This window comes from Rhinopithecus bieti, unplaced genomic scaffold (genome assembly GCF_001698545.2).
Source record: "Rhinopithecus bieti isolate Rb0 unplaced genomic scaffold, ASM169854v2 scaffold_35885, whole genome shotgun sequence".
In the NCBI taxonomy this organism is placed as follows: Eukaryota; Metazoa; Chordata; class Mammalia; order Primates; family Cercopithecidae; genus Rhinopithecus; species Rhinopithecus bieti.
In genome coordinates this window covers 1702380-1730192 of record NW_016815776.1, presented here as the reverse complement: position 1 = coordinate 1730192, position 27813 = coordinate 1702380, and the positions used below count along the sequence as shown (strand labels likewise).

Here is a 27813-nt window from a genome sequence, read left to right as displayed (position 1 = left end):
CCCTTCCTCTCTCAAGTGATTTTGGGGAACAAATGAAAAGGCCATAATGTAAAATGGTAAAGTGCTCTGCAAAGGCAGGACTGGGTACCACTCACTGAGAACCTTCTCTGCACCCCACGCTGCCAGACATTTCGTGAGGATTATCACTAAACCCCACGGCAACACCGAAAGGTGGGGATTATCAAGCCCATTTTACAGAAGAGAAACTGAGTTTCAGAGAAGTGGAGTAAAACATACAAATTCCCCCCGCTAGTACAAGACAGAGCCGGGATTCACATTACTTCCAAAGCCTGTGGGTTCCTGGCTCCCTTGGGAAGAACCATTGCTTTTATCGTCATTGTATTCTTAGAACTGCTGCTGGTGCTGCTGCAGTGGAAGAACACAGGCTCTTCCAACACACCGATATGGGTTCAAACCACTTGCCGCTCAGCAGCTGTTTGGGCTTGGACAGGCCACCTACCACCCCACAGCCCCACCTCGCTCCTCCTTCCCAGAAGTGTCCTCCCCTCTTGCCATACCTCAATTATCTCTTCCTCTAGGGAGGCCTCCCCCACTGAGCACCCAGCTCTCAGGGTGAGGGGGCTCGTTGTCCCCTGGTCTCCTGCCACCCTGCTAGGAGCTCCAGACTATCTGATGCCAGGCTGTCATGTTGTCCCCATCATCACCCACTCCTATGTCAGCATCACCTCCCCTCAGCTGTGCTGGGGCCTCCTCACAGTACACAGGCCCAACATGCGGCAGCACTCCACAGGCACTCTGCAGGGCGGTCTAGAAACATGCCCACACGTTCTTTCACACTTGTTCCTTCAAAAAGTGGAGTCTAATTCATCTCTCCTTGAATACTGGTCAGCCTTAGCAACTTGCTTCTACAGGATAAAGTGAGATGGGAGTGATGGTGTGTGATTTCCAGGATCAGGTAAGAACAGGTGAGAACAGCTTTGGACTGGCTCTCTATCTCCTAAGATGCTGACTCTTGGAATCCAGCCACCAGGATGTGAAGAAGTGCAGACCACACAGAGAAGCCATGTGTGGGTATTCTGCCTGACAGCCCCCACTCAGCTGATGAGATCTCAGCTGACAGCCAGCATCAACTGGCAGACATATGACAAATGAGCCTCTGGATAATCACAGGCACAGCCTTTGAGCTACTCCAGTTGGTACACGAGAGGGCAGAGATGAGCTGTCCCCACCAAGCCCTACCCAAATTTCAGATTCATGAGCAAACTAAATGCTGCCAAGTTTTGGAGAGTTGGTTACAGTGCAGTGGACAACCAGAACATTCTTCTAACTTGCACGATTGTGAGCAGCCACTAAGTACTGAGCACACACGAGGGTGAACTGTGGGCTCTGTCCGCCCCCCAGGTCCTTATCATTGCTGCTCTCCAATTCTTAGAAGGGCTGGTTCTTCTCATCCTTGCCTGGAGGCCTGGGCCCTGCTCTCCTAATTCTACTCATCATTATTAATTTATTTGTTCATTTATTCAGTGGGAATTTTTTTTTTTTTTTTTTTTTTTTTTTTTTTTTTTTTTTGAGACGGAGTCTTGCTGTGTCACCCAGGCTGGAGTGCAGTGGCATGATCTTGGCTCACTGCAACCTCTGCCTCCCAATTTCAAGCAATCCTCCTGCCTCAGCCTCTCGAGTAGCTGGGATTACAGGCGCGTGCCACCTTGCCCAGCTAATTTTTGTAGTTTTAGTAGAAACAGGGTTTCACCATGTTGGCCAGGCTGGTCTCACACTCTTGACCTCAGGTGATCTGTCTGCCTTGGCCTCCCAAAGTGCTGGGATGACAGGCATGAGCCACTGCACCTGGCCCATTTATTCAGTGGCTGTTTATTGAGCTTCTACTATGTGTCAAACACACCGATGTCTGCTGAAGGTATAGTGCTAAAGGCTCTGCCCTCATGGAGCCTTTAGTCAGGAAGGTAAAATAGATAATAACCAAGTAAACTAACAATTATTTAACTAAACCCTTCATAAGCACTCTAAATGCAGGGCTAGGGTACTATGACAGCATGTAACAGGGGAACCTGCCTTAGTCTTGCTACTCACCTCTCTGCAGCCTGCCTCATCCTTTAGCTCACCCCAACCATTCATTAGGAAATTCTCTACCATGGAGACCCTCCATCCTAGATATTCAGTGGCAGTTCCAACTTCTTGGAATTTCATGCTTTTTATAATTGCTTCATGATTTGTATTACTTTGTGAGTCCTCATCAACTATAGTTTTAAACCAGAAGAAAATATCCTTTGAAAATTCTAGGTCTAGAAAATGCATGGCCTGCAATCTTAAACTACTCCCTAATGGTATCATTGAGGTGTTTTTGTCCTGCCAACTTCATTCAGAAGGACTTCCACTTCCAACCAAGATAGAGGAACAGGGACCAGACTTACCTGAAATAAGGAAACAAAATAGCAAAATATATAAAACTGGTTTTTAAGATACTGGACAGTGGCTTGAAATGAAGGTCAGTGATTCCTGAGAGGATACAAAGAAGAGGATCCCTACTATTTTCACAACTTACTGCCCTGAGGGACTTTCCAGGCGACGGCACAGAGAGGGGAATCTAGCCAGAGCCTAGAAAACTCCCTGCATTCAGGAGATAATGCTGATTGCTCAGGGAGACCAGGGTGGCTAGGGTTTGCTAATCAGAGTACCAAACAGACAGAGAGCTACACACAGAGAGAACTCAGGATCTGTAAAGGGTCCTCATCAATTACTCAGCAGAGTACTGATCAGAGCATGTGTATAAAGAAACTACCTGAGAGCTGTGGGTCAGGGAAGGCATCGAGGAGGATTAGGAACAGTGGACAGTACACACACAGAGTGCTGAAAATAGTGCCTGATTCCACCAACAAGAGTGGAACGACTCCTATAGTATGGGGATTGGGTAGAGTCTTTGTAAAGGTCTTGCCTCAGTAAAGGGAAATAAATAGCTCTAGACAGAGCACTACTCCAGACCCACTCAACAAATTGTAAAGGAATATCCAAAAAAAACCCAAATGTTTCCAATTTGCTCAACTACACTCTGGACAAGAATATCTATAAGAATATCAAAAAACGCAGCACCCAACAAAGTAAAATTCGTAATGTGTGACATCCAAACAAAGATTAACAGGCACATAAAAGCAGAAAAAAACATAATGCATCATGAGAATTAATTAATGTAAACTAACCCAGAACTGACACACACATAGAATTAGCAGAGAAGGACATGAAAAGTGATTATAACTGTATTCCATCTCTTTTAAAAGTTAAACATAAACATAGAACTTACAAAAAAATGCCTAAATCAAAACTTGTAGAGATGGACACTACAATCTCTGAGATAAAAACACACTGAGTGGGATTAATATCAGATGAGACATAGAAGGAAAGATTAATGAATTTGAAACCACAGCAATAGAAACCATTTAGAATGAAACACGCATAGACACAGAAGAAGAAAAGATTAATGAATTTGAAACCACACAAATAGAAATGGTTCAGAATGAAACATGCATAGAGAAAATAATTTTTATTTTATTTTATTTTATTTTATTTGAGACGGAGTCTTGCTCTGCCACCCAGGCTGGAGTGCAGTGGCCGGATCTCAGCTCACTGCAAGCTCCGCCTCCCGGGTTTACGCCATTCTCCTGCCTCAGCCTCCCGAGTAGCTGGGACTACAGGTGCCCACCTCGTCGCCCGGCTAGTTTTTTGTATTTTAAGTAGAGACAGGGTTTCACCGTATTAGCCAGGATGGTCTCGAACTCCTGACCTCGTGATCCACCCGTCTTGGCCTCCCAAAGTGCTGGGATTACAGGCTTGAGCCACCGCGCCCGGCCAACTTTTTTAACAAAATGGAAAGAGCATCAGTAAGCTGTGGGACAACTTCAGGTAGCCTAATATGTATGTAATTGAGTCCCCGAAGGACATCAGGAGATGGGAAAGTGAACACAAAATATTTGAAGAAATAGTGGACAAAAATTTTACAAATTTGATGAAAACTATACATCTACTGATTCAAGAAGTTCAATAAATCTCAAGCACAAGAAACATGAAGAAAACTGCAGAAAGGCACATCATAATCAAATTATTCAAAGCCAATTATAATAAGAAAAATCTTAAAATCTGACAGAGGGAAAATAATAGACACATCACGTATAGAGAAACAAAAGGATGACGACAGATTTCTCATCAGAAATCATGCAAGAAAGAAGACGTTGGAGCCACATATGATTCAGCAACTGCACTCCTAAGTATTTACCTGAATAAGTTGAAAATGTATGTCTGCACAGAAACCTGCATATGAATGTTTATAGCAGATTTATTCATAATTGCTAAAAATCAAAAGCAACCAAGATTTTTTTTAGTAGGTGAATGAACAAACTGTGATACATCTAGATAATGGAATACGATTCAGCAATTTATAAAATGAGCTATCTAGTCACAAAAAATATGGAGAAACCTTAAATGCATATTTACTAAGTGAAAAAGGGCAGTCTGAAAAGGCTACCTACTATATGATTTCATCTATAGGACATTCTGGAAAAAGCAAAACTTTAGAGACAGTGATAAGATCAGTGGTTGTGAGAGGTTGAAGGGGAGGAAAAACAGGATGAAGAGGTGAAGCATGGGGATTTTGGCCAGTAGAGCTATTCTGAGTGATACTTCAGTAGTGGATATTTAACATCATGCATTTATCAAAGCTCTAGAACTGTACAACACAAAGAGTGAACACTAATGCAAACTATGGACATTGGCTTAAAATACTGTACTAATATTGGTTTATCGATGCTAATAAATGCACCACACTAATGCAAGATGTTAATAATAGGGGAAACTGTGTGTGTCTGTTGGGGGAAGAGGTTGTATGTGGGAACTCTCTGTACTTTTCTCAATTTTCTGTAAATCTAAGTCTTCTCTAAAAGAATATACTAAAATAAAAAATTGGCTTTTTAAACAAGATATAATAAAAAGATAATTGTTTAAACAAGAATAGTAACTGCATTACAGGCTTTATAATATATATAAAAGTAAAATATATGATAAATAGAATGAAGGCTAGGAGGGAAAAAAACAGAAGTATACTGTTGTAAGTTCTTACCTGTGAAGTGTTATACTATCACATGAAACCAGACTGTGTTAGAAATACTTATTATAAATCCTAAAACAATGTCTAGAATGAAAATATGATAACACAATAAAGGATATAAAATAGAATTTTAAAAATTCAACTAATTTGGAAGAAAACAGAAAAAGAGGAAAATAAAGCAATAAGAGTTTGGGCAAATAAAAACCAAATAATAAGATGATAGTGAAAAGCCTTTGCACAAAGTAAACTTTAGACTTAAATGGCTTCACTGGTGAATTCTACCAAATATTTAAGAAAGAAATAATATTAATTCTACACAACTGTTCCCCCAAATTAAAGAGGATGAAAGACTTTCTGATGTAGCCTGTGGCTAATATTACTCCAATATCAAAGCCAGACAAAAATACTGAAGAAAAGATAACTGCCGACTAATATCTTTTATGAATATAGAGTAAAAATTCTAAAAATATTTTATCAAATTAATCCAATAATATATAAAGAAGTATTATATGTCCTTCTCAAGTGGGGTTCATCCCAGGAATATAGTTGTATTAACCTACAGAAACCCCACAAAGGATAAAAGTAACACCCCATGTGTATCTTAAAAGATGCTGAAAAGGCATTTGATAAAACCCAACATCATTCCTGATTTAAAAAAAAAAAAACTCTCAACAAACTAGAAGTAAAAGGGAATTTCTGCAACCTGACAAAGGACAAAACCTACAGATGAAAAACCCACAGATGACATACTTAACCTAAAAACCAAATGTTCTTACTCTAAGATCAGGAACAAGACAAGGATGTCTGCTCTCATCACTGCTATTTAACATTCTCCCAGAGGTTCTAGTCAGTGTAACCAGGTCCTGCACTAGCCCTCCCAAGAAAAGAAAAAGAAAAAGAGGAAAACCTTTCCAGATTGAAAAGAAGAATTAAAGTTGTCTTTATTCACAGACAACATGTAAAACATCTGATATAATCTACTCACAATGAACCATAGATTTAAATGTAAAATATGAAACTATGAACTATGAAGATTCTACAGGCCTCTAGAAAAAAAACATAGGAACCACTCTTTGTGACTTTAGGTTAAGCAAAGGATGATCCATAAAAGAGCATGTTGATAAATTGGACTTCATCAAAATAAAAGACTTACCTTTAAAAGATATCGTTAAGAAAATACAAAGGTAAGCCACCAAATGGGAGAAAAATGTTTGAAAACATATTTTAATATTGGACTTGTATCCAGAATATACATATGTATATTCTGATATTTAAGAATTCATGAAATTAAAAACTAGAAAATCAAACAACTAGATTTCTAAAGTAGGCAAAAGATTTGAATAGATGAATCGATAAATGAATGGAAAATTCGCACATGAAAAGATGCTCCACATCAATAGTCATTAGACCAATGAAATTAAAAACCACGGTGAGATACCACAACACATTTATTAGAAGGCTAACATTAAGAAGAATGACTATTTTAAGTGTTGATGAAGATGCTGAGGAAACAATACTCTCATATAATATGTTGATGGAGATGTAAAATGGTACAACTACTTTAGAAAAATGTGGGAGTTTCTTAAAAAGTTAAACACAGTCAACTATTCAGTCCCAGATATTTACCCAAGAGAAATGAAAACATATGCGCAAAGACGTGTACACAAGTGTTTATAGGAGTTTTATTTGTCATAACCAAAGACTGGGAAAAACCCAAAAGCCCCTCAACAGATGAAAGGATCACAAGTTGTGGTCCATAAACCACAATAGATATTACTCAGCAGTAGAAAGGAGCAAACTACTGATACACATGGCACCATGAGTGAATCTTAAAGTAATTACCTTAGCTGGAAAAAGTCGGACAAAAGAGAATACAAACTTGTGGTGCCTTTATATGAAACTCTAGAAAATGCAAACTATCCATAGTGAAAGAAAGCAGTGGCCTCCAGGGGAGAGAGTTATTTGGGAAGAGCAGGAGGAAGGGATTACCTACCTAGTAGTACGAGGAAACTTTTGGGGTGATGGATATTCTCATTATCTTGACTGGGGTTACGGTTATATGGCAGACACATATGTCAAAACTTATCAAATCATATGCTTTCAGTGTGTGAAGTTTGTTGTAGGCCAATTATACCTGAATAAACCTATTTATTTATGTATTTATTTATATAAAAAAACAAAACTCCACTGGGAAATTGTTGAGGTTAGGGCTATGTGTGTTCTCTTTCCGTATTTTCCACAGGGTGTGTCTCAGGTCTGAGTGTGCGGAAGGTGGCCAGCAAATGTTTGATGACTTTCATCCCTACAGGAATTACCAGCGTAGAAGGAAACTCACTGAGCAAGGATGTTTACTGGTACAATTCAGCTGATGGGGAAATTGTGATTTGCTGAAGTAGCAAAAGTCACAAGGGGTGAGGGGACTTTGTTTGATCGTTCATGTCTCTGGACTGCTAGATCAAGTCAGTTCATTTCAACCTGGAACATTTGCATCCCTGGACAGTTTCTAAAGGAGAGTGAATGCCACCCAGCATTCCTAAGGAATAAGATGAGATGGAACAAGAATGATCATGAGGAGGATGAGGATGAGAATGATGAAGATGATGATGATAGTAATAGTGATAATACTGTTTACCACTTGATGGCCACTGACTGTGTGCCAGAGCACCATCTGCTTCCTGTCTGTTCACCCTCACCCCAGGCCTATGTGGAAGTTGTTATCATCCCATCTTAAAGAGGAGGAACTAGTAGGTGGTGAGTAAAATGGGCTCATATAGCTAATAAGTTGCAGAGCTAGTATTTGAACCTATATCTGTCTGATTCCAAAGCCTGTGCTCCTCTACCATTAAGTGTATCCCATTCCCAAGCCAATATACACATGTGAACACATGTATTTCCACCTAAACACCCATGTAAGGCCACACACACACAGACACACACATGCTCAACCACACGTATACAAATGTACCTGCACACACATGGGTACACATACACATATGCAGCATATTTGACCCACACCAACATTTGCAATGCATACAAAGTGGGCCACCAGCCACATAACAAATGCATACACATGTGTCCCCTTGAAACACCACACCTATCGCAGCGCTCCCTTGAACACACACACCTATGCACATACACACTTGCATGACACATACAGCTGAGCACCCACATATGTGGTTGCTCATGTACACAGGCACACAATTAGGGCATCCTAAGAACATACATTTTCCCTTTCTGGCTCTGACTTTCTGCAAACAGCCACTACTGCATCCCTCTGCCAGCCTCTCCCAGCCCAGGCCCCAGGAATCGTCAACACACTGAAGTCCTAAGTCTCAAGTGAAATTATGCCCGGGCCCCTGATCTGGGGGCTGCATGCAAGTCAGGGCAATCAGATACATCACATTTTCCCATGAAAGGAATTTCTGATGGGTTTATTAACCTTTGAAAACACCAATTCTTAGTCTGAGGGACTTCCCGAGTCCAGATAAAATTGAAAAATAACCTAGTGACAGACCACCCGGTTCTGAGCTGATGGGAATTACTTTCAACCCAGGCCAGCATGTCCTTTAGACGAAATGTTCCACATACGCAGCCTGACAGCAGCCAGCTCTTGGGAGCAGGGGAGCCAAGTGCCATCTATTACAGAACATATCCACGATCACTGTGTCATGGGGCCATTGCTCTGGGCCCAAGTCCTTGTGGGGGCAGCTGGGGTGGCAGGAAGCAGCCAGCGTCAGTGCCTTTGACATTTAGATCCCTGTGCTATAGGACAGAGGGTCTGCCTGTCATCACAGAGTGATGTAGCCTTGGCCCCGGCAATCATTTCCTGTTTCAAGTGTTCAGTTTGGTGTAGGATTGTAGCTCAATGGATGCTATCAGAAGAAAAAGGACAGAGTGTCACGTGGAAAATTGTTGATAAACTGATAACTCCAGGGTTAGAGGAACTGACTCATCCGCCCCCACTGTCTCGTGGTGGAGGACAGTCTCCCTCCTTCTCTCTTTTGGGCCACATTCTGGCTCAGAAGTCAGTCTATGTAATTTCTGGAAGTGTCGGTGTTTTTCTTCACCCCACAGAACACATGTGGAACAGAGCTTTTCCATCATAAGAGCTGCCAGGTACCTCAGAGTTCAGCCTTGTCACTGTGTGGAATAAATTGGGTGGTCATGCACAGGACCCTTAACTTCGGAGCCTCCGTTTATGCATATAAAAGATGGGAATATCAGTGCCTACCCTGTCTGTCTTACCCATTTGCCATGAAGACCAACAGGGCTGATGAGAAGACAGTGCACTCTGAGTAAGAGGGAAGGGGCTTGGGCCATCATATATTCAACCATTCCCACCATCGTTCAAGGATTTTTTGCTCAGACACACCCTCACACAGGCTTCCAGGAATGTCTTCAAATGTTTCCCCTCTTTCTCTGGAATTATCTCCTCTTCTGCACTGCCACTGACTGTCCCACTGCTCAGTGGGCTGCATCCCAGCCATATGCCCAGCCCCGGCAGATACTTCAAACTGCTCATTCTTGTGGTTCCCAACACAACTGTACCTCTTCTCAACGAATGATTTTGCTTTCCAATGCTCAGAAAAAGAGGGACAGAGAGGCAGGAAGTCTCTCTGATTCTCTCCCCCAAACATATCCACTCTAACCATCCTTAACTCCTGGCCTCCTGGTGCAAAGGCTCCTTGCATCTACTACCAATGCCTCCACTTAGAATCTTCCTCCCCTGAAGCTTCCTCAGGGATCCACAACATCACTCGTCCCTTCTCAGCACACAAAGGGGAATTTCGGCCATGGAATTTGTGTCTCTGTGGGAACATGTAAGAGGTTTGGACTTGGAATAGGGGGCAGAAGAATAAAAACTCTGGGTGAAGACAAAAGTGGGGTGGATGTGGACCTTTCAGGAAGCCTCAAGGATAGAGAATTGAAGACTATATAGAAGTCACATGAGTGTGGTTGCTGGAGACTGCAGGGGTTCTTGCATTGTCCAGACTGTCACCTTTCTTCCTTGGGCTCTGTTCTTTCTCTCTCCATTCCTCTCCCTGACTTTTATGCCCAAATCCCATCTTGAATTCTAAAAGCTCGGGATAAAATCAATGTCTTTTAAAAAACACAAGTCCAGACCCTGTTAAATCACTGAGAGTGGGATAAGGCACTCCCCACTGAGGCATCACTATGCTTTTGTTTTACAAATAATAGAAAACCATCCTTGCTCCACAGAGCTGTTGAAGATATGACCTAATGAATCCTAACAGTAGCTGCAGCCAGATAGCTTTGGGACTGTCAATCAGATGGTCAACGCTCCCCAACCCCCAGTGGTGAACAGGATCCCACCCAGGCCAATCAGCCTCTCTCACCAGGAACTTAGATTAGATGGAAGGCAGGGAGTTGGAACCAAGCCATTAGGACAGCAACCTCCTGGAGAGATCTCTTGAGTTCCTGCCTCTGGGGTTCTTGGAGCTGCCATCTTTGAAGTCCTTCTTGAGGCTTGGCTGTTGAGCTTTTTCTTAAATTCTGTGAGATATTCAGTATCCTTCCAATTATTTCCATTTCAGTTTTACTCAGGAAAGATTTGTTCCTTGCAACCAAAGTACCTCTGAATACCATCCTCAGAAAGTAACTAACTTGGGCACTGTGGCTCATGCCTGTAATTCCAGCACTTTGGCAGGTTGAGGTGGGCAGATTGCTTGAGCCCAGGAGTTCAAGACCAGCCTGGACAACACAAAAATTAGCTGGGCATGGTGGTGTGCACCTGTAGTCTTAGCTACTTGGGAGGCTAAGGAGGGAGGATTGCTTGAGTCCTGGAGGCAGAGGTTGCAGTTAGCTGAGATCATGCTAATGCACTCCAGCCATGGTGACAAAGTAAGAAAGACTCTGTCTCAAAAGAAAAAAAAAAAAAAAGAAAAGAAAAAAACAAAGTAACTGACTTGCCACCACACAACCTTCTCACACTATCTTTATGAAACACGGGACATCAGATCCTGAAAGTACTTTATTCTCAAAGTCTGCAAGATAAGTATTGTCATTATGCCCATTTTGCAGGTGAGGTACTGAGGCTCTGAAAAATGTGGGCATCTGTCCAAGGTTATAGCTTAAACCAGGAATCTTGGTTCCTCCATGTCAGTAAAACTCACTGTACCCCAAGTAAAAGACGTCATTGAAAGGAAAGTGGGAGGCTCTCTGGCCAAGACAGCACCTTTCTCCATCTCTCTCCACACATATTCTCCCATCTCTGCTTCTGAGGATCTGCTCCATTTTCCTGCCTTTCTCTGAAGAGTGGCTTTTCCCTGCTCATTCATCAGTAGGCACATTGCTGAAAAAGGCTGCTTCAGCCCAAACCCTAAATACTTAGTTACTCACTTCAAGCTTCCACCATCAACTAGTCTATGTCTCGTAGCTTGAATTACTGAGAAAAAAACTGCTTGGTGCCTGGTCATCTGGGGTAGGCTGAAGAATGTCCTCCTACTTCCTCCCAAGTATAACTGCACTCTAATCCATGGACTTGTGGATGTTACCTTATATGGAAACATGGTCTTTGCAGATGTGATTAAGTTAAAGATTTTAAAATGGGGATTATCTTGGATTATCAGGGTGGGCCTTAAATGCAATCACATACAGCCTTATAAGAAGAAAACAAAGGATGATTTGGCACGAATAGAAGAAGAGAAGCTGATGTGAAGATGGAGGCAGAGATTGAAATGATGATGGAGGCAGAGATTGAAATGATGCAGCCACAGGCAAAGGAATGCTTACAGTCATCAGAAATTGGAAGAGACAAGGGGCAGATTCTTCCCCAGAGATAGACTCTAGAGGGAGCAGAGCTCCCTTGATCTCAGCCCAGTAATACTGATTTCAGATTTCTCATGCAGAATTGTGAGAGAATACATTTCTGTTATTTTAAACCATAATATTTATGGTAGTTTGTTACAGCAGTCACAGGAAACTAATGCTAATACAGCAGCCAATGGATTCATTCATACTGCACTAAGTGTCCAATCAGCTGTGTCCAAGAGGATGTTTACAGGAAAAACATAGCCACTGAGGCCTGCTTTCTCAGCTATGGGAAGAAAGTAGAGGGTTGATTTTCAGAGGAAAGGTATGGGCTGGGAGACACCTGCATTCATCCTACCACTAGTCTCTGACACCTGCTATCATGTAGGTGTAAGCATTGGGATGTGCAGGGCAGCAGACTTGCCTAAATAGGCACCAAGCCTAGTGCTCTCCCTTCCCCTCCCAAATAGGGAATGAGTTCATAAACAGCATGGTTAATGTTAATGCTGACTTGCGGGAAAATAGGTGAGGCTGGAAGGTGAGTCCATGCATTCAGCTAATTCAAACAAGAGTTTACTAATACCCTGTTTTGCCAGGCCTTGGGATAAGTGCTTAGCACAGGCACCAATCTATAGTCTAGAGAAAGATAAGACCTGCACATCCTGGATAGTTGGAAAAAATATGAAGAATCATTTAATCATTCATTTATTCAAAAAAAGTTTGCTGTGCACGTAGATGTACTAGGCTAGGTGATATTGCAATAAAATATGTAGAGTCACTGTCTTCATGGGGTGAGAAAAAGAAATAAGCAGATAAATAACAAAATAACAGATTGTAAAACGGGCTATAAAGGAAAGGAGTAAGTAATGAGACAGAGAATCAGGTGTTATGAATTGGCAGTGGCAAGTGGTGGTGGTGGTAATCGGGGCTTGGAATCAGAAGTTAGATTTAGGGTGCGTGTGAGCAGTGTGGATGGAGAAATTTAAAAAGTAGTTGGATTTAAACCTGAGGATGGGGGAGAAGTTTTGGGCAGGAAGTGGAATACATAAATTATTTATTTATTTGAGACATAGCCTCACTCTGTCACCCAGGCTAGAGTGTTTGTTTGTTTGTTTATTTGAGATAGAGTCTTTCTTTGTCACCTGGGCTGGAGTGCACTGGCATGATCTTGGCTCACTGCAACCTTTGTCTCCTGGGTTCAAGCGATTCTCCTGCCTCAGACTCCCGCGTAGCTGGGATTACAGGCACCCACCAGCATGCCTGGCTAATTTTTGTATTTTTAGTAAAGACGCGGTTTCACCACGTTGGCCAGGCTGATCTCGAACTCCTGACCTCAGGTGATCTGCCCGCCTTGGCCTCCCAAACTGCTGGGATTACAGGCATGAGCCACTGCGCCTGGCCGGAAATTTGTTATTTAGAACGGTGGAAACGGGTAGGAAAAAGAGCATATAGGGAAAAAGGTGTAAGTTTTAACTTTATGCATAGGGAAGGACATAAACACCGTCTACTTGTGAATAAGTGGTTTAGAAGAAACAATCTACAAGGGCCCGGAAGACTTCCAGCCCTTTCCGCCTTTAACTAGACTACATTTCCCAGAATGCTGCAAGAACCGGGCGTGACTCGGAAATCCCTCCCAGCCACTTCCGGCGCAAGTGGCCTCTGATAATCATGGCGCCCCTCAGAACCACTGTGTCGCTGTGGAACCTCCTGAGGGGTTCTCCAGGCGTGGAAAGGGTCTGTTTCCGGGCTGGAATGCAGCCCTGGCTTTGTGGCCTGCTCCAACCGCTACCTTGCTGTTTCGAGGTGGGGCTGCCACGCTGCCGGTTCAGCTCCGAGGCCGGTAAGTGACCTTCCGGACTTTCGCTGGGGCGTTCTTCTGGGAGACGTAGATCCTGTTTCTGGCAGGCTAAAACCACGCGTTAGCCCCTGCGACACGTATCGTAGCGCTTCCTCAGATTCAGCTGTCTTCCTTCTGTACCTGTGGAGTTTGTCATTACCTGCATATCTGTTCATTCGTTCACTCACTCAGCTACAGTGCCTCAGTTCTCCTTGCAGAGTACTGTGCTAAGCCCTGTGGGATATGGCAAACTAAGACTGACACAGACCTTTCCCTATGGGAACTCATGTCCATGGGGAATTGGCAGTGCAGTGTGACCCAAGCTGTGATAGGGGACGCACACAGGAGAGGCACTCAAACTAGGTTGGAAGGTCAGGGAAGGGTTCCTGGCAAATATGACCAAAGCGAGTGCTGGTTAGCCATGCTAAGGAGAAAGCAAGAAGCTTCTCAAGCATAAGAGACAATAGCAGATGTCCAGAAATGAGACTGAGCACAGATATTTGGGAACCCATTTTGGAGGTAGGATTGATAAGGCTTGATTAAGGCTTTGGATATGAGTTTAAAGGGACAAATTAAGATTGTTTCTTAAGTTTTTGACTGGAATAGAGGTTTGTCCCATTTACACCAAGATGGAGAAGATTAATTGTTGGAACCGTTATTTTGGGGCGGGGGGTAGTGCAGGAGTAGATGAGATCAGGTGATGAGAAAGGAGGCAGAATTAAACCTATTTGGGACACATTAAATTTGAGGTGACTTTGAGAGTCAACTGTTCAGTATGGAGTTAGATAATAAAGTGAGGAACATCGGAGTAAAAATGGTAACTAAAGCTGAGTGAATCGGTGAGACTGAGGAGAGAGTAGTGTTGAGCACCTGCTGTGTGCTGGATACCCTAAGGAGCCCTGGGTGCCAGAGATGAGTATTAAACAAGGTTCTGGTCTTCATAGAGCACATCACTTAGTGAGAGACATAGTGTAAGTAAGCAGACCACCTTAACATTTTTTCTAAATGATGTTGGAAGCCATTCGTGAATTTTAAGCTTGGGAGTAATCTTGATTACATTTCAAAGAGATTACTCTGGTTGCTCTGTGGAGAATGATCTGTAGTGGGGCCAGAATGGAGAAAGGGAGGCTGATGCAAGAGATGAGGATGGCCTTGACTAGAGTAGTGGCAGTGGGAAATGGAGGATTAAAATGAGATTTATGAAGGCAAACAATCAGTATATTCTCTGCCGGTGTTTTTGTTTTGTTTTGTTTTGTTTTTTGTAAAATGGGGATAATCATAGTGTTTACCTCATGGGTTGTTGTATTAAATGGGCTGAATGTGTAAAGTACTTAGTTCAGTCAGTATTGGCATGTAGTAAATAGCTAATAAATGGTAGCTCTTATAATTACTGTTATTATTACTACAGCTATTTGATTACTATTGTTATTACTATTGCTATTGGCTAGATCTGGAGGATCAGGGAGAATTTAGGAATGACTAAGATTTCTGGCCTGTGTGATCTACTGGATGATGCTGAAATAGGGAACAGTAGAAAATGCAGGTTTGAGACAAGGGAAAGTTGATGGGTTCTGACTTGGCAGTATTCAAGTACATGAGAGAGCTTGGGTAATTGGATGGAAGGTGATCTTCACTAGAGATTCAGATTTTAGAGTTTCTGGCATATAAAGGTAATTGAAGTCACAGGAGGAGATTCAGATTTTAGAGTTTCTGGCATATAAAGGTAATTGAAGTCATGGGAGGATAGGAGAAATCATCGAGTAGGAATCTGAGAAGGGAGAAAAGGACATCGTTCAGCATCTGTAGGGATACCAACATTTGTAGGACTGGGAGAGGAAGAGGTGACTAGGAACAAATGACTTTTTCTTTCTTTTTTGCTAATGGAAATGGAAGTAGAAGTTAGGCAAAGCAGTAGGCAAACTGCATGAGGAAGAGCTAAGATTTGATTCTCTGCTTATGTCAAAGGCTCTTCCATGATACCACATGGCCTCTTCAGTATCATGTCCAGTGAACCAAGTCTCTCTTTCCTAGCTGCAATCTCTTAGCCTAGACTTTCCCTCCCTTTTTTCTCTGCCATGATTAGGCTCTTTGGACGCTTTCTTTGACCCTGTCATGCCCATCCCTAGTTCAGGCTATGCTGAGTTTCTTCCTCTGCAATCACCCAAGCCCCATACCTCTCCTGTATACCATACCTCTCACATTATGTCTCCCCACACCTCCCACTTATACCAAGGAGCACTATGATAAATTGGAAACTATCTAGGATCCAGAACCAGACAAACCTTGGTTTAAATTTTGACTCTATCACTTAATAGATAGTTGTCTTTCAGTAGGCTTCAGCATCCTCATTTATGAAATTGGGTTTATCAGTTCCTATTTTGTGAGTGGTTATAAGCATTCCTGAAAATGTGTGTTATATCTGCCATATAGGAGACAACTCTGTAAGTGGCAGCAACCATTACAGTTATTACATTAATTACTTTATTCCTGTTACTTCCTCTAATAGCCTGTCGTTTTGGCAGAGACTGAGTCTATCTCCTCATCATAATGAAAGATCAGTAAATCTTAAATGAAGAAATGAATGAATGCATCTCATAGGTATTAGCATTTTGCAGTGCCAAGATAGACATTGTGCTAATGCTTTTTATTGTTAACTTACTTTTCTATTTAGAGGTCTTGTTAGCTTGTCGTTTTTGTCAGCTTCTTATTTACTAAAGTCCATTTTAGCAGAATCTGGTAGCCCAGAGACCAAGAAACCTACATTTATGGATGAGGAAGTTCAAAGCATACTCACGAAAATGACAGGCTTGAACTTGCAGAAGACTTTTAAACCAGCTGTACAAGAACTGAAGCCACCAACCTATAAGCTAATGACTCAGGCACAGTTGGAAGAGGTACGTGAATGCAGGAATATTGTTAGAATACCTTTCTTTAAGGGGTTAAACAACATTAGTTCTAGAGGCCCCTCCAGATGCTTATAGCTATTCTTCCATAGGCACTAGTGAAAGGTAGTACCAGGCATAGGACTGAGAAAAGAAATGTGAGTCGTCAGCCAGAGAGGGGCAGGGAGCATGGCTGGAATTGAGCAGACTAGGGCGTATGGATCAGGTCTGGGTATTCAGAGAGTATCCTCTCTCCTCTCAAGCTAGCCTGAGCACCCTTCCTTTGTCCTGCTTGCTCCAGCTTCCCTCCTGGAGAAACATCTACTGTGATCTGCCTTGGAGCTGAAGCTTTGGGGATATTGTGAGATCCTGCATGGAAACAGGATGTTTTCCAGGCACCAGTGTCCTCCTCAGTACCATGGGTACTGAGTGCTTTGTGGAAAACACTTTGTTGTATGAATACGTAAAGCATTAATACTCATCTTTCTGATTCAAAAGTAATTTATAGTCAGCAAAATATATATCTCTCTCTCCAGTAGTAGATTACATGAAGAGTAAAAGTCCCCCTTTTCACCTCCTAGAGGTAACCGCTGTTAACAGTATGGCATGAAGCAGTGTAGTCAGTGGTTAAGAGAATAGGCTTTGAAGTTGGGTTGTCTAGGTTCAAATACCTGTACTGCAATTTCCCAGCAATTTACTTAACATCTGTGTGCCTCTGGTTTTTCTTATGTAAAATGTAGATGATAACAATTGCACCTAACTCATAAGGTAATTGAGGCCATTAAATGAGCCAAATACATTGAGACTATTTGAACAATATCTGGCACATAGTAAGTACCCAAAAACTGCATTCCTTTTTTCTGTTTCGAGCAGCTCTTGTAGCCTGGCTTTGCTCAAAGCATTCCTTTGTGGTTTTGATAATGGTTGAGCCTATAGCTGGTGGTCTCAGCCACATCGCAGAGGCAAAGGCCAGGGCTCACAAGTCCAGGTTTGGTGTTTTACTCACTGATTTGTGGCTACAGCTTCTTTTCTTTGAAGTTTTTTGCATTTTTTATTAGTATCTGCTTTTGTCAGATGATCCTTCTGTTATGTAACCTTGTGGCTTTCCTTAATATTTTCTTTCATTAGGCTATAAGACAGGCAGTTGAGGCAGCTAAAGTACGATTAAAAATGCCACCGGTTCTGGAAGAGCGAGTACCAATAAATGATGTGTTAGCTGAAGATACGATTTTGGAAGGAACAGAAACAACCAAATATGTGTTTACTGATATATCATATAGCATACCACACCGGGTGAGTATATGTCTACTTGCAAAATGATCTTTGTTTGAAATACCATGTGGAGAAGGGCTTGAGAGATGATGTGACCTGGCTGTCTCTGATGCGTCCAAACCAGATTTCCTCTGACTGGGTGAGACCCTTCTGGAAGATACACTATAAGAGGAATGAGAAATGCAGACTAGCCCCATGTCATGATGCTACCATTTCTCAGCAGATAATAGGCACAATATTTTCCAGATTCCAGATGTGCTGAGGCAGAACAAGGGGTACAAAGATACAGACAGAAACCCATCCCAAACCACAAATGGATAAAAATCTATAAGGCAATGGAATCTGGAGACTCTTTTTGCCTAAGTTAGACGGATTTCTTTAGCTGAAGCTTTTTGAGAAGATAGAATGTTTCTGTCCTATAAATTCCTTGATGATGCCAAGAAACTCAGACATCCTAAAGGATTTTCACTTTCCAGAATTTTCAGTAAGAATGACAGATGTTTCTCAGATAATTTTCAGGCATCACCACTTCTTCTGTTGTGATTGTTATTCTCTGGCTCCTCTTTCCTTGATTGCAAATTTAAAAGAACACTCTGGCATTTTAGAAATATATCAGTTTTGTATTTGAGCCTTTGCAAGTAAAGAATAAAAAGAGAGTAGTTTACAGTTCAGCCCACAGAATACATTAGAACACTATAGAAGGCTGAGTTTGGGACAAGGTCCACTCCATATTAATCTTTTATTATACGTGATTATGGTTAGAAAATGATTTGAGCTATGTTCAACACCAGCCATCTGTATACTTGACATAATGAACATGAGTCACAGCGTTTCAATTTTAATTACAGTTTTTGTTTTGTGATGCTTTAATATATGTTTGCAGTGCTATGAAGGCTGGTTGGGAAGCATTTTGTAACTTGAAAGGGAGAAAGGAACTTGGAATTCAGGTTTCTCAAATTACCAAAATCCTTCTGAGGAAAAATTGTATTACGTTGGCATGTGCTTTTTTTTCCGATTGACTTGATGAAAGTTTTAATTATGTTATCTTGAGAACATATTTAGAGACTCCTACACCTCTGAAAAGTTGAGAGTCAGTACCGTTTGGTTAATTTATACATTAATCAGGTGTGTATCAATTATCAGCAGTGTGCGAAGCTCCATATATGCCACTCTGGGTATTGCAAAAAATTATAATACAGATTTCCTGCCCCTTTCCAGTTATACAGTAATATCTAAGGGGTGCCAAAAATCTTGCCCAGCATAAATTTCCAGTTGAAAGGTATAAAAAGTAGGTAGAATTTAGAGGAGGAAGTGATCCCATGGCCTGGGACTTGGCAGTTGGAAGAGCGAAGTGACCAGACAGGTGGACCAGACAGCCTCTCAGACATGTTTATGTCTCATGCCAATATGAGAAATCATAGAAGTGTAGAAGTAAGACTCCCCATTCTTGGGTTTTTTCCTTTTATCCCAAGGACTTTAAACATAGATCATAAAGTAGTAAAATCTGTTTAGATGAGACTTTGGGGTAGAGAAATGAAAGTTTGGAAAGGTCATAGCACTTCTTTCCTCTAAAATGCATATAGATGAATCTCAGCTTAGCTTTTTTTGTATCGAACTCACGTTAGCACCATAGTTGGTACTTACTGAATACTTTCATTTTAGATTTCTGATTGTCAGATGCACAGCAGTGATTAGTGAAGGAAGTATCAAACCTTGCCAAGTCTTTGAGGTTTAAAATTATCATTGAACTCATATGCATGATTGCATTTTATATTGTTGATTGCAAATTATTCTTATAATGGCCTTAGTGGGACACAGGAAATAAAAATAAGTCCTCACAAACGCATCCTTGATTATGTTTTTCTATTTTAGGAGCGTTTTATTGTCGTTAGAGAACCAAGTGGCACACTACGCAAAGCCTCTTGGGAAGAACGGGACCGGATGATACAAATTTATTTCCCAAAAGAAGGTCGTAAAGTTTTGACACCAATAATTTTCAAGGAAGAAAATCTTAGGGTAAGGTGACTTAGGTTTTATATTTTAGAGCCAGTGGCGGCGATTTATTTGTAGAACCAGTTGGCTTTGTGCTTTGATCCAGATAAACATTTCTAATGGTAACTTTACTTCTTTCTTTTTTTTTTTTTGAGACGGAGTTTCGCTCCTTTCGCCCAGGCTGGAGTGCAGTGGCGGGATCTCAGCTCACTGCAACCTCTGCCTTCCAGTCTCAAGCGATTCCCCTGCCTCAGCCTCCCGAGTAGCAGGTGCCCGCCCGCCTGTATGGTTATGGGATTGCAGGTGCCCGCCACCACATCTGGCTAATTTTTCTATTTTTAGTAGAGACAGGGTTTCACCATGTTGGCCAGGCTGGTCTCGAGCTCCTGACCTCATGATTCACCCCCTTCCGCCTCCCAAAGTGCTGGGATTACAGGTGTGGGCCACCACACCCAGCTGACTTCTTTCTTAATAGAATCCTCCTTCCCACCTAAGATGGGTTGTACCAGGGTTCTCTCCTAATTGGCTTAGCTGGAATTTGAATCTAGGTGTGACAATTACAAAGCCTGTGTTATTTCTTTATGCTTCTTCATGAGCACAGAGTGGCCAGTATGTGGGTGGGCAGGTCTGTCACGGCATTAGGACAGGTGCTGAACTTCAGTGTTCTCATGTGATGCTAACTCTGCTGTGTGGTTTTTAGACTATGTATAGTCAGGACAGGCATGTTGATGTCCTCAATCTCTGCTTTGCCCAGTTTGAGCCAGATTCCGCTGAGTATATCAAGGTGAGTGTATTTTAGTTTCTAAAATGTAGGCTTATGTATGGTTATGAGTCTGATTTTTAATCTAGCTCAACACATTTGGTTCTAAGTTTTGATACAGGGGAAAGGGAAGAGAAATACCTGAAAATCTGTTGAGTACAGATGTGTGCCAGATATATATTTTATCATCACAACCACCTTTGATTAAAGATGAGGGAATTTAAGCTTGTAGAGTTAAGTAGCTTGCTGAAAGTTGCATAGCTACTAAGTGGTAGGGTAGTTTGATAACCCAAGTTTGATGACAAAGTCTATTCTCTTTGAAAAAGTTTACCATATAGGAATCAAATTATTTACTAAACTTTTCCCAAAGTACAGTGTGTTTGTCTTACAGCTCAGTAAGTATTCATTAGTACCTTCTATATGTAAGGTATTGTTTTGGGCGTATAGGTGATGCCACGAACTAGGATAGGGTATGCTGTGCCAAAGCCAGCAGTCCAGATATGGCTGTGGGGAAAGGTGCTAGTACGTATACAGATAATTATCTCTTCAGGCCTAAAATGCTAGATATTAAGAGAAGATTACAAATTCTTTGAAGAAAGCCTTCATAGGGGTGTTAAGGAGGGCTCTAGAAGTGCAGGAAATGTTGTGGCAGGTGGAGTTGGGTGAGGTGTTTCAGGTAGAGAGAACAGTATAAGCAACAGGCAGGAAAAAAGGAGGCTTGAGAAACGGCTAGTGATCTGGTTTGCTTGTATATGCCATGTATACGTAGGGGAGTGATTCAAGATTAAGCTAGGAAGGTGGATGCAGCCACATCATAGGTGACCTCAGATGCTAGGCTGAGGAATCTGGAATTCAGTCAGCAGACCTTTGAAAGCCTTTTGAACAGAGAAATGCCCCCATCAGAACCTTCACTTAAGAAGATCAATCTGGAAGGAGGACTGAAGGACTTTTAGTAAGATGGAATGGGCTAGCTGGTACAATAGGGTAGTTGATGGGAGGGATAGGGGAAAGGGAGAGTAGCAAAAAGATATTCTTGATTTATTTTCTCCAATAGTGACCAAGAAGTGGGCCCTACATTATTTCCAGTGGTCTCTATATGCATAATTGGTGCTTAATAAATTATAGTTGGCCTGCCAAAAAGTAATTAATACGGCTATAAATGTTTGGTATCTGGCTCCAGGCTGCCACATACTTCTACAGTAGAGAAGGCACAGACTTGCTGTCATTTAGACAAATTCTTCTCTTTTTTATTTTTTTAAAGACAGGGTCTTATTCCGTGGCCTACCATGCCCAACTAATTTTTTAAAAAATTTTCCTCGAGATGAGGACTGCTCAAGCAGTCCTCCCACCTCAGCCTCCCAAAGTGTTGGGATTACAGGCATGAGACACCATGCCTGGCCAAAATTCTTTCTCAGTAGAATCCTCCTTCCCCTCTAAGGTGGGTTGTACTAGGAATGGTTTAAATTATACCTATTGGTTAATGATATGGAGGCAACTGTAAGTAGACGTGGTTTTACTTGCTTGGGCAGCACTCATGCTAATCAGTGTACATTGAATAATGCTGCATACTTCTTTTTATGTTCATGTTTCTTAAAAGTTGCATTTTATGTGGATAGGTTCATCACAAGACCTATGAAGATATAGATAAACACAGAAAATATGACCTTTTACGTTCAACAAGATACTTTGGTGGAATGGTGTGGTATTTTGTAAATAATAAAAAGATTGATGGTTTGCTGATTGACCAGATTCAGAGAGATTTGTAAGTATGATCTTAGTAAGTGAAAGAATCATTCCTATTGCTCTAACAGTTCATCTGTATTTAAGCTATGGTATTTTTCCAATGATAACAGTGTACTGTCTAGTGCTTGCTTACCTCAGTTTATGGATTTTTTCTTTTAGTATAACCTAGCTCTCCTAGTTTTGCTTTCATAAAACAGTGCTAGACTCTTGAAAGAGTAAGTGGCTTTGGATCTGTACTGTAAACCCTCAATAATAACTTATCCTGAGGTCACCAATGCTCCTAGGTTGGTGAACTTTCCGGATTCTGAAAGGAGGATTAAATAGGAAATGTAAAGAAGTAGAAATAAGCTCTGTGGTTATTTTCTGGTAGAACTATTTCTAGGGCTTTTCAGTAAACACCTTCCTTTAACTTATGAAAATACTTTTGATACCCTTGCTTTTACAAGATTTTTAAGGCATCAAAAAAGCTGCTTTTCCGAGTAGTGTGAAACAAAAAAATATCTGTTGTATTTTAGCATGAAGCTGTTGTGCTCCCAGGCTTCTAGCTGGAAATAATAATACAACTTGTAATAAAACTGAAGAGAAAATAGTTTTTGAGCATCTTTCTATCAGTTGAATTAGGAAGGCCAAAATGACAAGGAAGTAGCATGGCTGTAGTAAGAAAATCAACTTTCTACAAAAAGCCCTTGCTGGACTCAAAAGTCTGAACTACAAGACAGTTTTGAGATTATTGCCACCTTCAGACTGTTAGTTTTTGACTCCCAGAGTATCCTAACATGTAATACAAACCATATACACAAAGGTAAGGCATGTAGAACTGAAAGTTCCACAGAACTTATCTTCAGAATAAAATACAGCCCATACTTGGAAAAAGGGCATCATGTCTCATAGAAACAAATTCCTATTGCCCATTTCACCAGCATATGTAGTACAATATAATCAGAGGGCAGAAATACACCTTCATACCCCATAATTGAGGCTGTGGTGATGGGGATGCTCAAGTGACTTGCCTTCATGTGCATTATCTCCTGTGAATGAATTTTCCACTTATAAAGAAAAGTTTAATCATTCTGAAGTTGTTTTATTATTAAAACAGTATGTTCTTATAAAAAAATTAGAGCAATACAGAAATGTTTGAAAATTAAAGTTCTTATTGGGGTGTATTAATAAGTGATATTATAGTGATATAACTCATCACATGTAAGCTTTACATCTGAAGCAATTCATGCTTACTGGGAGGGAAGTTTGGGTACTTAGCTTTTCCTGCTGTTCCTAGGTAAAGGCCCTCTTGTGGTCATTCTGAACAGATCAGTGAGCTTACTGCAAATCCCAGGCTGGACAGTAGAGGGTGCATATCCTCACTGAATGAAGCTCAGGCAAGAATTAGGATTCTGCACACATTTCTTCAGACTCAAGTCCCACTGTTAGATTTTATATTGAGATTCTTTTAAAATCTTTTTGAAATATAATTTATTTGCTCTTGAAGTATGGGTGGGGTGTTAAGCTAAATTTAAATTGTTCTGTGAGGCACAGGCATTATACTTCAGCATGAACCTAATGAAGCCCTGAACATACCAACAGGTAGCAATCCAGTTAAGCTGTTTATAAGGCCATACGCCTAAGCTCCAAAGGGAATTTTAATTTTTTATTGGGGAGACATTTCATTGCTACATTTAGTAGACTTTGTTAGATTATAACAAGCACAATAGATTTGTAATGAACATTTTTTTTTCCCCCCTGAAAAGCTTTACCAACAGCTCTATTTTCCCAAGAGATGGCCTTTAGGGTACATGAGCCTCAGGATAAGCCCAGAGCATTTCTCTAAGGCTTCCAAGGCTTGAAGAATTCTATACTTACTCCCACTGTCACCCTGCCCTTCATCCCCCAGCTCAGGTAAGGGGAACACAGGGAAGGCAGCAGAGTGCTAGCTGCGGAAGCACTGAATTAGGGTGTCCTCAGCCCTCCATTCCCAACTGGAAGCCAGTAGTTCACTTAGTGTATATAGCAGAGCCTCAAGAGCACAAGCATTTTGCATGTTATTTTTATATGCCCTCCAGTGATGAGATGGCAAATGGTGGGAAAGTGTCAGCTGTGTGAGAAGTGATTGTTTGGTTTTGCTAGGAAAGTTTTAATGTTGATAAAAATTGTTTACACATTTCTGAGAAGTATAAACCAGAATAACTGAATTCTTGTTCTGGCTTTTTCATAGGTAGTTGTGTCATGCTGAAGTTAGACAGATTACTGATGTAGAACCCAATTTTCCTTTTTGTCTGATGTGTGTGTATGATTTCAAATTTGCTTCACTAGGATGCTAGTTATTTTACTAATCCGTTCCTGTGAATAGTCGGGTGGCCTGAAAGTCTTTCCTTGGAAACTTAGGGGGGGCTCTTGTAGAGGCATTTGTCTCTGTTAGCAGATGTCACTTAGAGGCAAGTGACTGAGCTCCCTGTGACCATCACCCTCCTGCTTATGTGGGATGAAGCTGTATTTCTGTCCTCTGAGTTGGGTTAGACTATTACATGCTGGTGAAGTGAGCTGGCGTGGAAATAATCTACCATTACGAATGTTGTTTCTGTGAGAAATGATGCTGTTTTTCCAAAAAGAATATAGCCACATTTGGAATATATTCACTTTCATAAATTGGACACTTCCTGCAGTGACTCCTGCCCTACCTGCCTCACGGAGTTGGTGTGAGGCCTAAATTAGTCAATTTCCCTGAAAATGCTTTTGAAACTGTAAAAGTGAAGGTCCTTCCCCAATACCCCCAGCCTGAGGAAAGTCTGAAATGTAGTTTGAAGTTGGCACACACTTTTACAGGACTGTGAATCAAATGAAGAAAACCCCTAGATAACATTAAACCCTTTCGTTCTCAGAATCGATGATGCAACCAGCTTGGTCCAGCTGTATCACATACTCCATCCAGACGGCCAGTCGGCTCAAGAGGCCAAGGATCAGGCTGCTGAGGGAATAAATTTAATCAAGGTAAAGTTTTTTTTATTCCATATTGGTTGTTTTGTGGTAGTAATGGAGTTGGGAAAAATTCAGAATTGGGTCATAATTAATGGTAACTAAACAGATTTGTGAATATGGGACATCTGTGGTCTTTGAAAACATCAGTATGATTTGTCCCCCTATTTCTTCAGCCTGGACAACAGAAACAGGGGAGGGGGTTGGTTAGAGTGCAGTAAAGTAGGTTGAGTGATGTGGTGCTAGCAGCTGGAGTCCAGAGAAGTTCCGACAGTGCAGGGAGCAGCCCCCTTGTTCTTTGGAGCACTGGAAGGACTGAGCTGCATCTGAGGTGTTCAAGTCACCAGCAGGACAGGGTAGAGGACTAAGTAGCACATGTCCCCCAGAGCAGCTTCCTGTCTTTGTGTGGTCACATCACATCGGGGGAAATGGGCACGTGTCAGGAAGTGGAGAGTGTGATGCTTGTATATCACCAAGCCTTAGTTGTACTGTCCGTCATTTTGGAGCTGCACACCTCTCAAAACCATGGGCTTATATACATTTATCTGTAAATGCTGAGTTGAGATGATTTTTTCAGGAAGGGAAGGGGAGGAGATTGTATAATTTCATCTCTTCTAATACTCACAATATACGTGGTTTTGTGGAACTGGCTTCTATCCTGGTAATACTGTTTGCATGCTGCAAAACAGTTGTAAGTTTTACTAAGGAAACAATGACCTGTGATGACATCCTAGGAAGAGTAGAGAGAAACCACAGTACTGATTTTCTTTATGAACCTGATAAAGTACAATGTTTTGGAGAAAATATTCTTTAAAGTGAAAATCAGTTTGGTAACTCTTAGCCTCCAGATTTCTCTCTAACCTAATGGTTTTTGTTTTGATCTAGCAGGAAGTATTAATATTAATACAATGTCAGGGTCTTAATTGGATCCTTCTGGTGTTTAGAATTAGTATTGCTTGAAATGTGTTGGATATTGTTTTTCTGTCCATGTGTGTTTATTAGTGTATGATCAGGGGAAAAATTGTGAAATTTGAAAGACCTTTTTAAGTAGGACTCTTTGCTACTACAGAAATGCTAATGATGTCTTAAAACTGAAAAATTTTATAAATAGCATATGTCCTATTGTTTTAAAACTTTACTTTTTAATTTAAACAGGTCTTTGCAAAAACAGAAGCACATAACGGAGCCTATATAGAACTAACACTGCAAACTTATCAAGAAGCACTCAGTCGCCATTCTGCAGCTTCCTAAAATATTTTAAAATACATTTATTTTACTAAATACTGACTACATTTCTCTGTTAATATTGAGCTAAACGTTAAAAAATGGCCAGATTAAAAGGTATCAATTTGTAGTTCTCCCTAGAAAGCAAAAATTGTTACCCTACTCACTTTTCTAGGCTACAAGGATATTTGAGTGCCTGGTTATGAATTTTTTGAATCATGTTAGATGAGTACACAGTTAAAAGTATGGTTTTTTTTTTTGTGTGTTACCAAATAGGGTAGACGGTAATTTAGACAGACCCCAGCTTAATGAGGTCAGAGGAACAGAGGTTTCACATCCTGACTCCAGAAATGGGTAGCTGCTAGATAAAATTGGGGCAAGACCTGTGGAATGATGCAATGAGGTCAAGAAAAAGGGTTTAGAGAATTACAGCATGGATATTCAGCTCTAAGAAAAATGTGATTGACAGCATTTGAAAATGCAGATTTAGTTATGCAAAGAAAAGAGAGTGGGGCTGATCCCTAGGCAAGTTGTAGTTTCAGCTCAGCCTTCTAAAACTAGAAGTCTATTTTCATTACTGAGAAAGGAAACAAAAGTATCTTCCATTAATTCAAAAGGTTTTATGAGATACGGTCTCATAGTATGAAAAAAAATCAAAGCCCATGTCTGTTTTAGTTAACAAGGAAAACACAGTATTTAAATGCTGCACATAAACTCTTCTTAAGATGATATGGGCATTATGCTCCCAGTGGTCCACAGTATTTACATATAAAAATGTAAGAAATGTCTCATAGTCCGAAGCACTGTGGTCAGGGTAGCAATCAATACCTATATATAATAATAATCTTTTTAGTCAGGTAAATGGAAAGCATTACAGTCAATCATCCAAAATATCTTCATCCAGATTGATATCTGTTGTGTCAATATCTTCTAATTCCAAATTATCCAAATCTACTTCTAGTTCGAGTAAACTCTGCAAACAAAAGAGGGTAATTAAGTTTTACAGTACTGTTAAAGGGAAGTTATCCGTGGGTTCATGATCCAAAGTGGGAACTAAAATTTTCTTAATAGTCAAGAAAAGCATCTTCCCATTTCAAAGCCCCTGCTCTGAAACTTGATTCTGTCACTTAAACCACAGAGGGCTATGTATTCTCCAAATATTGATGGGGAGGAGGATGGGGTAGAGGGAGGTTTGAGTATAATGTCTGACCTACCTTTTCTTCTTTGTTGGCTGTGTGGGAGGCCACAATAACTGGAGTAGGAGAAGGAGGTTTCCCATCAAGTTCCTGAAACC

The 27813-nt window shown here is 41.0% G+C and overlaps 2 protein-coding genes across 4 annotated transcripts in view; one reads left to right on the top strand and one right to left on the bottom strand.

Annotated features, from left to right (window-relative positions):
* Positions 1–13466: 13466 nt before the first annotated feature.
* On the top strand, positions 13467–26755 carry MRPS22 (mitochondrial ribosomal protein S22). 3 transcript variants are annotated; one of them, XM_017853672.1, is made up of 8 exons: positions 13467–13682; positions 16407–16573; positions 17690–17854; positions 19706–19849; positions 20526–20609; positions 22202–22347; positions 25202–25310; positions 26451–26659. In XM_017853672.1, exons 1-8 carry the CDS (start codon positions 13511–13513, stop codon positions 26544–26546), a joined length of 1083 nt encoding a protein of 360 aa, XP_017709161.1. In that variant the 5' UTR covers positions 13467–13510; the 3' UTR covers positions 26547–26659. The 3 variants fall into 3 exon arrangements, with proteins under 3 accessions (XP_017709161.1, XP_017709164.1, XP_017709162.1); XM_017853675.1 differs by having other exon boundaries at positions 13486–13682; positions 20580–20609; positions 26451–26755; XM_017853673.1 differs by having other exon boundaries at positions 13494–13682; positions 16410–16573.
* A 235-nt stretch (positions 26756–26990) lies between these two features.
* The window catches only part of COPB2 (coat protein complex I subunit beta 2), a 36575-nt gene continuing 35752 nt past the window's right edge, over positions 26991–27813 (bottom strand). The window contains exons 21-22 of the mRNA XM_017853670.1: positions 27734–27805; positions 26991–27492 (exon numbers count right to left, since the gene is read on the bottom strand). Coding sequence (XP_017709159.1) covers positions 27397–27492; positions 27734–27805 — 168 coding nt within the window. The 3' untranslated portion in view covers positions 26991–27396. The remainder of the gene's footprint in view (positions 27493–27733; positions 27806–27813) is intronic.